Source organism: Pipistrellus hanaki, assembly GCF_964339955.1.
Source record: "Pipistrellus hanaki genome assembly, chromosome: 18".
NCBI lineage: Eukaryota > Metazoa > Chordata > Mammalia > Chiroptera > Vespertilionidae > Pipistrellus > Pipistrellus hanaki.
Window position 1 is genome coordinate 729720 of NC_140520.1, and position 13414 is coordinate 743133.

At 60.9% G+C, this 13414-nt stretch overlaps 1 protein-coding gene across 5 annotated transcripts in view; it reads left to right on the plus strand.

Annotated features, from left to right (window-relative positions):
• Window positions 1–387: 387 nt before the first annotated feature.
• The window catches only part of RIPOR2 (RHO family interacting cell polarization regulator 2), a 51976-nt gene continuing 38949 nt past the window's right edge, over window positions 388–13414 (plus strand). For 2 of the 5 annotated variants that reach the window (XM_084865600.1, XM_084865604.1), the window contains exon 1: window positions 389–551. In XM_084865600.1, the coding sequence (XP_084721726.1) occupies window positions 482–551 (70 nt within the window). In that variant the 5' untranslated portion in view covers window positions 389–481. Of the gene's footprint in view, window positions 552–10421; window positions 10447–13414 lie in introns of those variants that run through there. The other 3 variants (XM_084865603.1, XM_084865602.1, XM_084865601.1) reach the window with 3 other exon arrangements.

Genomic DNA, 13414 nt, shown 5'->3' on the forward strand with positions numbered 1-13414 from the left:
CGGCCGGTGGACCCTGGTGTCACGCCGCCCCGTCCGGAAAGCCGTGTGCCGGAGGAGGCCCCCGAGGCCTCGTGGGGAGAAGGCTGGGTCCCCCCCGGGGGCAGATGCACTGTCCCTGCGGCTGGGACGGATGACCGTGAGGCCCCGTTCATCACGGCCCTTGGTGTCCGGTCCCCGCCCGGCCCGGCCCGCCTTCCTCTGCGGACGGACGATGGGAACGTGCGGCTTTTCACAGACCTCTCCGCGCCCCGGCGGGGAGCGGGCTCTGGGCGCGGACCCGGCTCTGCAGCCCCCGAGGGGGCCGGGCGCCCCGCCTGGAAGGCAGGCTCCAGGGCTGGGGGGGCGTGCCCACGCGGGAGGCTGCCTCTGGGGCGGGGCGGAAGCTGCCCGCCCGGCTGGGGCCAGGGGGAAGGAAGCCAGCGGCCGGGGCACGGGCGGCTGGGCGCCGGGCTGCCACGGGCGCGACCGCCTCGCAGGCAGGATGCAGGCTCCGGAGCCGGAGCCCGGGGAGCTCCTGGGCGAGGAGGAGGAGGAGGACGTGTTCGGGGACGGTAAGCGCGTCTCCCCGGAGGAGCCGGGCTGGTGGGCCGGGCAGGGACCCCGGCCTCGGTGGCTCCGGCGGGACGGCGGGTGGCGTGGCGGCACCGACCCACCGCGGCGCCCACGGGAGGCGGCAGAGGGGGCGAGGGAGGCACGGTTCCGCTCCGGCTTTGGTTTGGGTCGTGACTGCACGGGTTGGGGTTAGCTTGGAGAATAGAACTGGCTCTCCCGCCTCCTCCTCCATGCATGGTTCTGTGCAGTGGGTTGTGCAGTGGGTTCTGTGCTGTGGGTTCTGTGCAGTGGGCTGTGCAGTGGGTTGTGCAGTGGGTTCTGTGCAGTGGGCTGTGCAGTGGGTTCTGTGTTGTGGGTTGTGCAGTGGGTTCTGTGCAGTGGGCTGTGCAGTGGGCTGTGCAGTGGGTTGTGCAGCGGGTTCTGTGCAGTGGGCTGTGCAGTGGGTTCTGTGCTGTGGGTTGTGCAGTGGGTTCTGTGCAGCGGGTTGTGCAGTGGGTTCTGTGCAGTGGGTTGTGCAGTGGGCTGTGCAGTGGGTTGTGCAGCGGGTTCTGTGCAGTGGGCTGTGCAGTGGGTTGTGCAGCGGGTTCTGTGCAGTGGGCTGTGCAGTAGGTTGTGCAGTGGATTCTGTGCAGTGGGCTGTGCAGTGGGTTGTGCAGTGGGTTGTGCAGTGGGCTGTGCAGTGGGTTGTGCAGTGGGTTCTGTGTTGTGGGTTCTGTGCTGTGGGTTCTGTGCAGTGGGTTATGTGCTGTGGGTTGTGCAGTGGGTTCTGTGCAGTGGGTTGTGCAGTGGGTTCTGTGCAGTGGGCTGTGCAGTGGGTTCTGTGCAGCGGGTTGTGCAGTGGGTTCTGTGCAGTGGGTTCTGTGCAGTGGATTCTGTGCAGCGGGTTCTGTGCAGCGGGTTCTGTGCTGTGGGTTGTGCAGTGGGTTCTGTGCAGCGGGTTCTGTGCAGCGGGTTCTGTGCTGTGGGTTGTGCAGTGGGCTGTGCAGTGGGTCCAGTGCCGGCCGGAGCTCCCAGCAGGGCTGCCAGGGGCAGGTGCACACGGGGCCCAGGGAGTTCTCTGGGGAGCCCTCCTGCTCTGACCTGCACGCCGGCCGCTCCCCTCGGATCTGTCCCTCACTCTCCCTCCGACCCCAACTCTCCCTGCCTCCCCTCTTGCTCCCGGGGGGGATCTGGGGCGGGACCTCCCCCATCTCCCCCTCCTGCGGGCTGGCACTGCGGCTTCCCTCAGGCAGCGGGGAGCGGGGTGCGGCCCCGGGTGACTGGGAAGGGTGTGATTTTAGGTGATAACCGGTGACCACAGCGTGGCCTTCGGGGCTCCGCGGAGCTGAGTGCTCTTTGGAAACTGTGAAGGCGTTCACGGGGCACTAGCTCGCCGGGCGCCCCCTCGCGGCAGTCCTCGGGGACGCCCAGCCCCGATGCGCCCAACCCTCTGGCCACCGAGGAGAGCAGGCTGTCACCACCATCGGCGTCCGTCTGCGTGGCGTCCGTCTGTCCGATCCTTTGTTCTCGGTGCACTGGGGTGTGGGCCTGATCCCAGGAGCCTCGGTGAGTCCAAGGAACACCTCCGGTCTCAGCTGTTTCCGATTCTCCTGTTGCCGACTCGGTCTCTCCTGCAGCTGGACCTGAGGGTCTGCTGTTCCCGTCGGAGGTGTTTCCCTTTGGGGCTCAAAACAAAACGGCCACAACCAGGCCGAAAGCCGAGGTCGGGCACTTCCTTCCCCAAAGGGGGTTCTGGGTTACAGCCAGCGACCGGGCTAACGGCCGCCACCTACAGACGGACGCGTGCACTGCAGGCTGTGTGCGCCCCACCCAACCGCAGAGGTCAGGTGGCAGCAGGGAGCCCCTTAGCCCCCACAGGCCTAGGTGAGCACCCACGGGCCTAGGTGAGCACCCACAGCCCTAGGTGAGCACCCACAGGCCTAGGTGAGCCCCCACAGGCCCAGGTGAGCCCCCACGGGCCTAGGTGAGCCCCCACAGGCCTAGGTGAGCCCCCACGGCCCTAGGTGAGCCCCCACGGCCCTAGGTGAGCCCCCACGGCCCTAGGTGAGCACCCACGGGCCTAGGTGAGCACCCACGGCCCTAGGTGAGCACCCACGGCCCTAGGTGAGCACCCACGGCCCTAGGTGAGCACCCACAGGCCTAGGTGAGCACCCACGGCCCTAGGTGAGCACCCACGGGCCTAGGTGAGCACCCACGGCCCTAGGTGAGCACCCACGGGCCTAGGTGAGCACCCACGGGCCTAGGTGAGCACCCACAGGCCTAGGTGAGCACCCACAGCCCTAGGTGAGCACCCACAGCCCTAGGTGAGCACCCACAGGCCTAGGTGAGCACCCATGTCCCTAGGTGAGCACCCACAGGCCTAGGTGAGCCCCCACGGGCCTAGGTGCTGCAGGCCTTCGGCTCTGAGGCGCCTGAGAGCACAAGAGGTGGTGGGCGCAGAGTTTCCTCCCCACAAATGGAAGATAAGTGCCCAGGAGCCTGTTGCTAAGGCAACGCTGTGTCCTTGGAGTGGACAGGATCTTAAAGGACATTCCCCCGGAAGGGGCTGGGGTTGGGGATGCAGGCCCGTTTGGCTCAAAGTGGAAACAAATTCATTCCCACGTACGAACCCATGATGACCTGGGGAGGGGGCAGAGGAGTGAGCTCACAAAGCGCAGTTGTAAGGGCCTCTGAGGCCCTGTGCGCCGCCCGGTCGTGTTCTGTGGTGAGAGGGTGCTCGGGGACAGAAGGAGAGGCCGTGGGTGTGGCTCTGCTCTCGGAGGGGGAGGAGGTGCCTGTGGTTAGAGAGAAGCTGGGATGCACCTGCCCCAGAGCCCCGTGTTTATTTACGGCCCTCTCTCTCTCTGTCACACACACACACACACACACACACACACACACATTCTCTCACACACACACACACACGCATATACACACACACTCACACATACTCTCATACACACACACACACACACACACATTCTCTCACACACACACTCTCTCTCACACACACATACACACACATACTCTCATACACACACACACTCACACACATATATACACACACACACACTCTCTCTCTCACACACACATACACACACATACACACACACATTCTCTCACACACACATATACACACTCTCTCATACACACATACACACACATATACACACACACCCACACACATACTCTCTCATACAGACACACACACATTCTCACACACACACACATATATACACACACACACTCACACACTCTCATACACACACTCACACACACACACACATTCTCATACACACACACACTCTCTCACACACACATACACACACATATACACACACACACACACATACTCTCTCATACACACACACACATTCTCACACACACACACATATATACACACACACACACACGTTGTTCCGAGCCCGCCCCTCCCCGCCCAGGAGGGCCCTCCCCAGGGAGGGGAACCGGCAAAGGGAGCCCCTCGCCCTCTGCCCTCCCACCAGCTGACGCCGCAGACCCGCGGGCGTGGGCACAGGTCGCTCCCCTGAGCCGGACCGCCCGCCCGGGCCACGGACTGAGCCGCCAGGCCCCTCTCAGAGGGACGGCAGCTCGGAGGGGCCAGGAGGCCGCACCAGGCATCACACGGGAGGCGAGTGGGCAGAGGGCCCCTCTGCCTTTCCCTCTCGACCGAGGAGGAAGCAATGGAGATTTTTTTTTTCTTTTTAAAAATTCTTTATTACTTAAAATATTACACATAGTATTACAGTCTCTCCCCCCCCCCCTGTTCATTTCTCCCTGGCCACCCCCACCCCCCAGCACATGCAATGGAGATTTTTTTAAAAACAGGTGAACGTGCCGCCCTCAGCGTGTGGCGCCTGGCGTGTGGGCGTGTGCGCTGCTGCCATTCGCCCTCCGGGGCTCACAGGGAGAAGGACGCCCTGGCCGGTGTGGCTCAGTGCTGAGCGTCCACCTAGGACCCAGGAGGTCAGGGTTTCGATCCCCATCAGGACACAGGCCGGGGTTGTGGGCTCCATCCCCAGTAGGAGGCGTGCAGGAGGCAGCCGGTCCGTGACTCTCTCTCATCATGGATGTTTCTCTCTCTCTTCCTCTCTCTTCCTCTCTGAAATCCATAAAAATATACATTTTTTTTAAAGAGAGAGAGAGAGAGAGAGAGAGAGAGAGAGAGAGAGAGAGAGAGAGAGAGAAGGAACCAAATAAGAGCAGGTTAAATTAAGATCGTGTACAAAACCCGTGGATCCTGGGCGTTCAGAGGGGGAAGCACAGCCTCGGGGCAGAGGGAGAGGGGCAGGCTCGGCCGAGGCTGCGCCCCGTCCGGTGATGACAGCGGCTGCTCGGCTGTGCGTCCCCTGCAGGCCCATCGCTGGGCCGGACCCAAGTATCGGCGGGAGGAGGGGCGGGGACGGGCTGCGCTCCCGGGCGGAGGACCGGCCCGCTCTTTGCTTTCACGGTTTGCCAAGGTGCCTGGGAACAGTCCCGCCCGCATTCCTGGACAAAAGCCGTGGCTGGCGGCCATCCCTGCGTTCTTTGTCGCGGGGTCTGGGAGCGGACACGGCCCTCCCCCTCCTCCCCCCACCCCCTTCCTTCCCCCCGTAATTCATGCCGCGGGGCCCCGGCCGGGATTCCTTCCCACCGACGTCTGGGCCTCCTCTGCCCGGAGCCAAAGCGCCGGTGTCATCGCAGGGGCACAAACTAAAATAGCAGCCGGCTCACACACAGCCCGGCGGGCTCCGTGCCGCCTCCACCGTGACCTCACGGTGACCTGTGCCGGTCAGCCGGGGCCCAACGGGGCCCAACAGCACAAGTAAGACCTTCTGGACGCTCCTCCGGGCCTCCTTTCGGGAACGGGACGCGGCGCGCTGAACCCAGGCCCACGGGACGGGGCGGGGGAGCGTGTGCTGCACGTGAGCCAAACCGTGTTCTGGAGGGAAAAGACATGTGTCGCCGTGATGGCTAACACGGGAAACACGCTGGCGCTTGGCCCTTCCTCCCGATGGAGCCGCTGGGCGCTGGCGAGGCACCGTCCCCACGAACGAGGAATGCCGCCCTCCGCCCGCAGTGCTGCCTGCGGGCGGAGGGCGGCATTCCTCGTTCGTGGGGACGGTGCTGCCGGCGGCTAGGTGCTGCCTCCTGATCGACTGCCCAGCAGCTGTGAGGCTCAGCAGAGATCTTCACGGCCCAGCTGGCTTCAGGAGAGATTTTTAAAGACAGAAAAGGTGCAGAAACCGGTTTGGCTCAGTGGATAGAGCATCGGCCTGCGGACTGAAAGGTCCCGGGTTCGATTCCGGTCAAGGGCATGTACATTGGTTGCGAGCACATCCCTGGTGGGGAGTGTGCAGGAGGCAGCTGGTCGATGATAATGGTGATGATGATGATGGTGGTAGTGATGGTGATGGTGATAATAATAATGATGATAGTAGTGATGGTAGTGATGGTAGTGATGGTGATGATGGTGATGATGGTGATGATCATGGTGATGATGATGATGGTGGTAGTTATGGTGATGGTGATAATAATAATGATGATAGTAGTGATGGTAGTGATGGTGATGATGGTGATGATCATGGTGATGGTGATAATAATAATGATGATAGTAGTGATGGTAGTGATGGTGATGATGGTGATGATCATGGTGATGATGATGATGATGATGGTGATAGTGATGGTGATGGTAGTGATGTAATGATGATGGTGATAATGATAATGGTGATGATAATAGTGATAGTGGTGATGTTGGGGATGGTGATGATGGTGATGATCATGGTGATGATCATGGTGATGATGGTGATGATGGTAGTGATGGTGATGATGGTGATGTGATGAAGAGGATATCTGTGGTGACTGTCATCGCCCTGAAAAGTCACTAGGAGATTAAAGGAGAGAAGGTATAAGAGGAAACCATTAAGGGGGACTGCACAGGTGGCCGTTACTATTTAACGGTGATTTTCTCCGCGTCCCAGCCCCCCGTCTACACAGCCCCCCTCCTGTTCTCCCGGCCTGCGATTAACCAAGACGTGGCTGATAGGAGCAGAGCTGCTGAGCCTGCGAGTGGACGTGCGTTCCCGAGAACGTGAGGTGCGCCTGCGCACGCATTAGCAAGCCCGGCTGCCACCTGATCGCCGCCGGGTGACCCAGGCAGGTCTCAGAATAGCCCATCACTTGGCACAGAAAAGTGCCGGATTTCCTGCCCACCTCTCGCCGCCCTCGCCGATCTGGCCTCCCCTGAGAATCCTCTGAGTGTTGAAGAGTAATACCGGCTGCTGCAGCTCTCCTGTGGGGAGCCTTGGCCGGGCATGCTGGAGGGAATAACAGCATCTTTAACAGAATCTGTAACAGCACAGAACCCCATTTCCTGACAGTAAACACACCACGGCTACTGCCTGCCCATCTCCATTTGTTTACATGTTTCTAAATTTAAGATGAACTTGAATATTATATATGTTACAGCATTTAAGACAGTAATTAATAATTAAGATTTTAAATGAGACCTTGGCAATGTCCCCTCTAGTGGTGTTTGTTTTGTTTTTAGTTCCATTGTGTGTGTATGTATGTTTGTGTGTGTATATATATATATATATATATATATATATATACATACATACACCAAATATATATATATACCAAATATATACACCAAATATATATATATATATATCAAATATATATACCAAATATATATATACCAAATATACATATACCAAATATATATATATACCAAATATATATATATACCAAATATATATATACCAAATATACATATACCAAATATATATGTATACCAAATATACATATATACCAAATATACATATATACCAAATATATATATACCAAATATACATATACCAAATATATATGTATACCAAATATACATATATACCAAATATACATATATACCAAATATATACATATTCCTCTCCAAAACATATATATATATGTTTTGGAGAGGAAGGGAGGAGAGATAGAAACATCAATGATGAGAGAGAATCATTGATCAGCTGCCTCCTGCATGCAATGCAGGCATGTGCCCTAACTGGGAATTGAACCCTGACCTCCTGGTTCCTAAGTTGATGCTCAGCCACTGAGCCACAGGGCAGAATGTTCCAGAAAGGGCCAGGGAACCGGCGTGGCCGTGGTGTGATGTGAGCATGCAGAGAGGGAGAAGCTGAGAGCCGAGAGGTCCGTTGTAAGGATCTGGGTTTTGCTCCGTGGGCGTCATGGTGGGTGTTGAGCAAAATGACGTGATTTGATCTGCTTTTCAAAGAGAACATTCTGACTGATGTCTTGGGAATGAAGAGGAGGCATAAGAGGCAAAAGCAGGGAGGCCTGCCCAGCCAGGTGTGGCTGCGCAGTTGATCATCGACCCAGGAACCAAGAGGTCACCGGTTCAATTCCCATCAGGGCACAGGCTCGGGTTGCGAGCTCCATTCCAAGTGTGGGGCACGCAGGAGGCAGTGATCCATGATTTCCTCTCATCACTGATGTTTCTCTCTCTTCCTCTCGGAAATCAATAAAAGAAATAAAATAGAGAGCAGGGAGGCCAGTGAGGAGACTAACTCCAGCTCCCGGGGACTGGGCTGTCCGTGGAGCCGGGAGTTCAAGGATGCAGGGCACACTGCTCGCAAGCACAGGAGGGGCTGCCGAGAAGGGCTGGGTAACCCCGGCGGGCTTCCCGGAGGAGGAGACACTTCCACGGCTCTCTGCCCCCACCCGGCCTCCCCACTCCATGCCGTGCTCGCCCAGTTAAACTGCTCGCTGGTCTCGCCCTTCTGCTCCCAGGCCGGACAGAGTGGGATCTCACCGGGAGAACCTCGGGTGTCTCCTCCCCACAGAAAGCAGGAGACTGGGTGTCCACCCCTCTGCTCCACTCCCTCCGCTTTTCCCTTCTCCAGGGAGACGGGGAGACGGGGAGATAGACGCAGAGATGGACGGGGAGACGGATGGGGAGACGGACGGGGAGACAGACGGGGAGACAGACAGGGAGACGGGGAGACAGACGGGGAGATGGGGAGACAGACGGGGAGACGGAGAGACGGACGGGGAGACGGATGGGGAGACAGACGGGGAGACGGACGGGGAGACAGACGGGGAGATGGGGAGACAGGGAGACGGAGAGACAGACGGGGAGACGGGGAGATAGATGGGGAGACAGAGAGACAGACGGGGAGATGGGGAGACAGATGGGGAGACGGGAGAGTATCAGTCTTCCTCAGTCATTCGTCCACTCCACAGTCAAGAAGTAGCAGCAGGCGCATTGCTCTCATTTTACGTCGGATCCCCTATGCGGCGTTTCCCACTCCCCTTTATCCTAACCCCCTAACCCCGGGCCAGGGCTCTTCCCGGGAGTCCCTTTTATCCTCGAAAACCCCCGAAAGGGCATCTGCCCCCACCAGGCACACTCCGACCCCGAAGCAGCCAAACAGCTGCATCCCAGCAGGCCCGAGAGTTGAACGTGAGTCTCTGCGGACAAGGGCCAGTGTGAGCGGAGGAGGGTCGGCTGTCTGTGCATTAGGACAGGAATCTCGGGGCGAGGCCCACAGCTGTGGAACCGGCTCCCTCCTCGAACGCGGCCCTCGGGGCTGAGGGGAGGGCCGCGCCATCCTGGCTCCAGGGCCTGGGGCTTGGAGCAGGTGGCTGGTTATCTTCCCCTGGAGCCCGGGAGGGTCCGGGGAGGGTCCAGGAGAGCCAGGCCATCTGTCCCCGGGCCTGTCTCCGCCTCTGCCTGCTGCCGCTGAGGAAGCAGGGGGGATCCAGGGGAAGACGGAATGGGTTGCTCTCTTTGGACATTTGCTTAAACCAGTGGTCGGCAAACTCCTTAGCCCACAGAGCCAAATACCAACAGCACGACGACTGAAATTTCTTTGGAGAGCCACATTTTTTCAACTTAAACTTCTTCTAACACCGCGTCTTCAACACAGACTTGCCCAGACCATGGTGTTTTGTGGAAGAGCCACACGCAAGGGGCCAAAGAGCCGCCTGTGGCTCTCGAGCCGCAGTTGGCTGACCACGGGCTTGAACCAAAGCCCTTGTCTTTGTAACGGTGATGGTGAATATTCGCCTCCAGCGGCCTCAGCCCTCGTACCTATTTTGAAGGTGACAGGAGATGACACTGGGGGCGGGGGTAATGTATTCACTGTCGGTTCGGTGGCCCGGCAGGGGGCTGATTTTGGGTTGATTTCGGAAGGTGATGGTGCCGGTCCGGTCACAGCCCCTCTCCAGCTGAGAGGGGAGTGTGTGAGCAGACCAGGGCGGAGGGGAGGCTGGTGCCAGCTCCTGCAGAGGCCTGGGGGCCCAGCGAGGGGGGGGGCAGGGTCAGACCCCCCCTCCACCTCTGCTCCTGCAGCGCCAGGCTCTCTGCGGCCCCGGGGTCCCCACTGTGCAGAGGGCCTGGCAGAGGGGGGTGTGGGCTGGGGAGGGGTGACTGGCAGGCACAGAGCACTGGGCACAATGGTGTTATGGGCTGTCCCCCCACTCGCACCACACCCCCATTTACACACTCACACCACACACGTTCACACTCACACTGCACACACTCACACCGCGCGCGCGCGCACACACACACACGCACACACACACACACACACACACACACACCGCGCTCCCGGGCTCCGGCTCCTCCAGCGCCCCCGCCCGGCGCCCTGCGCTCCGCCCCCGCCGCCCGCCGCCCGCCGCCTTCCGCGCTCCCTGCGCGCCCCCGCCCGGCGCGCCCCCGCCTCCCCCCGCCCGCGCTCCCTGCGCGCCCCCGCCCGGCGCTGGCCGCTCCGCGCTCCGCCGCCGCTCACCGCCCCGGCGCCCTGCACGCGCCGCCGCCCGGCACCTCGGGGACCGGCCCGGCGCCCCGTCTGCGAGCGCCGCCGCCCGGAGCGGCCTGTCATGCGGAGGGGCCGCCCTCTCTAGGTACGTGACCGCCCGGCCTCCGGCTCCGGGCTCCCGCCGCCCGGTGTGCGGGGCCGGTGTGCGGGGACCTGGCGTCCTGGGGTCCGAGCCCCCCGAGCCCCCTCAGGGACGCGGCGTGGCCGCCAGGAAGGGGTGCGCTGGCCGGACTGAGGTGCCAGGGGATGGGGGGAATGGGGAGCCTGAGGAGAGAATGGGGGAATGGGGACCTGAGGAGACCGGGGGACGGTGGTGAGGGGCTGAGGCAGTGCCGGGGAAGACGCCCAGGACCCCGGCTCTGCGCCCTGGGCAAGGGGTGCCGGTGCCCCGCGATCGCTCCCCCGGCGATCGGCTCCGGGTGGAGGGGTCGGGTGAGCCTGCCCCTGGCGCCTGGGCTGAGCGCCCCCCGCGTGTCTGGACCCCAGGGTGGCGGTGGCGGTGGGTGGGGGCCGAGAATTGGGGGGAGGGCGAGGAGAACGCGTCGCTCTGATGCCCACCGGGGTCTGGGGAGGTGGGGGGGGTGATGCACCTGAGGTCAGAGCGCCCGTCACAGGTCCTCTCTGTGCCTCACACCTCCTCTCTGTGCCTGGGGGACAGGGGCAGGGAGCATGCCCCATTTTTTATTTATTTATTATTATTATTATATGTCTGTATTGATTTCAGGGAGGAAGGGAGAGGGAGAGAGAGGCAGAAGCACCAATGAAGAGAGAGAACCACGATCGGCTGCTCCTGCGCGCCCCCTACTGGGGAGCGATCCCGTGACCCGGGCCTGTGCCCTGACCGGGAATCGAACCCGGGCCTCTCAGGCTCCTAGGTCACTGCTCAACAGGCGGGAGGCGGGCGGGCGCCTCCTTCCAAAGGGAGAGGGCGCTGCTTGACGTCAGACCAGCGGAGCCTCGGAGCGGAGGGGCCGCAGCTGCCGGTCCTGCCAGAAGGGAGGGCTCCCGGGGAGCAGGAGGGCGGCGGCGGGAAACCGAGAGGACGGCCGCTGAGAGGCGATGGGGGGTGGGAGGGGGGTGTGCAGGGGAGATTGGCAGCTGGAACCCTCTCCCTGGAGATGCCTGTGGGCCTGGGAGACTGAGTGAGAATGATTGTCTGAGAAAACGGGCGGCTTTGCTCCCCTCTTCTGGCTCCAAGCCATGCCTGGCTGTCACTGGGGTCGAGGGGGGTAGAGGGGGGTGCTTAGGACTGACCCATTGTCACCCCCATTCCCAGAGAAATTGTACTCGGCCCTGTCTATGGGGCTGGGCATCTGGTGTGGGCATTCACCCCTGTGGTACCTGACGCCCCATCCTTGCTTTCTCCTTCCCTTTCTGACTCTCTCTCTCTCTCTCTCCCCTCCTGCCCCCACCCCAGTATTCCCGCTCCCTGAGCTCCCCTCCAGCCTTTGGACCAGCCTCTGAGTTCGCAGGCGCCGCCCAACACCCACCCCCACCCCATTGCGTCTCCATCCCACTGGGTCTGGCCGCTGTCTGTCACCGGCAGGGGGTGTGGGCCGGGACCCCGATGGACTGGCAGCGTGAGGCCGCTCTGGGGTTATCTGGTCAGCAGCCAGGAGCTGGAGATGGGGGGGGGGGGGGCTTCTGCAGGAATAAGTTGCAGGGGTGTGTCCCCCGGGGTAACAGCTGCCAGAGGAAGCGCCCCCCTCCCCCACTTCCTCCGGCCCAGCCCTGGGCTCAGCCTCCCCAGGCAGCCCCTTCCCTTCAGATCCCGCCAAGTCATGGCTGTCCCCAGGAAGGCCCTGGGTCCGTCTGTCCGGAAGGCGGCTGCTCCCCAGCCTCTGAGACCTAAAGGCCGAGGCTGTGCAGGGAAGCCGGGCTGCATTTCTCGTTTTCAAAAGGCCCCGGTCGCCGCGGCTTCTCCCGGCCCCTGACAATCCAGCGTGAGACTTTGCACGTTTTATCTTCAGCACAAACAGAGAAACAGCACTGGGGCCCCTCGTGAAGGGGAGGGGGGGGGGGCCGAGGGCACCACAGGGTCTGGCTCAGACTCTGAGTCCTCGGACACAAACTGCGGAAATGCTCTCCTGCCTCCTGGAAGGACAGTGATTTCCAGCCGAAAAGTCCCTCCCCTTCCAGGGTGACCGAGAGAGCCCAGGAGGCCGGGAGAGGCCGGCCTTTGTAACATTTATTTCAGAGGGGAAGGGGGAGGGAGAAACAGCCATGATGGGAGAGGATCACGGACCGGCTGCCTCCTGCACGCCCCACACCGGGATGGAGCCCGCCACCCGGGCCTGTGCCCTGACCGGGGATGAACCGAGCGAGACCTCCTGGTTCCCAGGTCGACACTCAACCCCTGAGTCACGCCGGCCGGGGCTGGGCAAAGGAGGCAGCCTTTATGTCCGGAGATGCTGGTACCTAAACTCACACCAGAATTCCTCTTTGGAGCCGTGAAGTCCATTAACCTCCCCCCCTCCCCCCACAATTCCCCCATGATGGCCCTAAATGTGAGGTCATGTGTTCAGCCGCCTGTCTGGTGCTTTGGTTTAATTCCCGGGTTCTGGCTCCCCCGTTGGTGACAGGAGACAAAGGTAGCTGTGGAGGGTGACGCATACACCAAACGCGAGTTAAATGCTCCGATCGGCAGCTGATGGCCCCCCCGGGGTGAAGAGTTTATAAGCCCGTGTTTCACTGTGCTGTCACTGCGTTCCCGGTGTGTGTGGGCATTCGCTGAGGGGGGCGAGGGGGAGGTGCAGGCAGGCGGGGGCGAAACCTGTCTTATTTTCCTTCTGAAAAGCAGCGAGACGTCTCAGAGCACTTCCCTGCTCTTCTCGCAGGACGTGGTGGTGGGAGGGAGCCATGGAGTTCACCGTGGGTGCCCGGGGCAATGGCAGGCCTGCCTTTCTTTTTTTTAAAAAATACCTTTTGTTGATGTCAGAGAGGAAGGGAGAGGGGGAGAGAGAAACACCAGTGATGGGAGAGGATCATGGATCGGCTGCCTCCTGCACACCCCACAGCAGGGATCGAGCCCACCACCCTGGCATGTGCCCTGA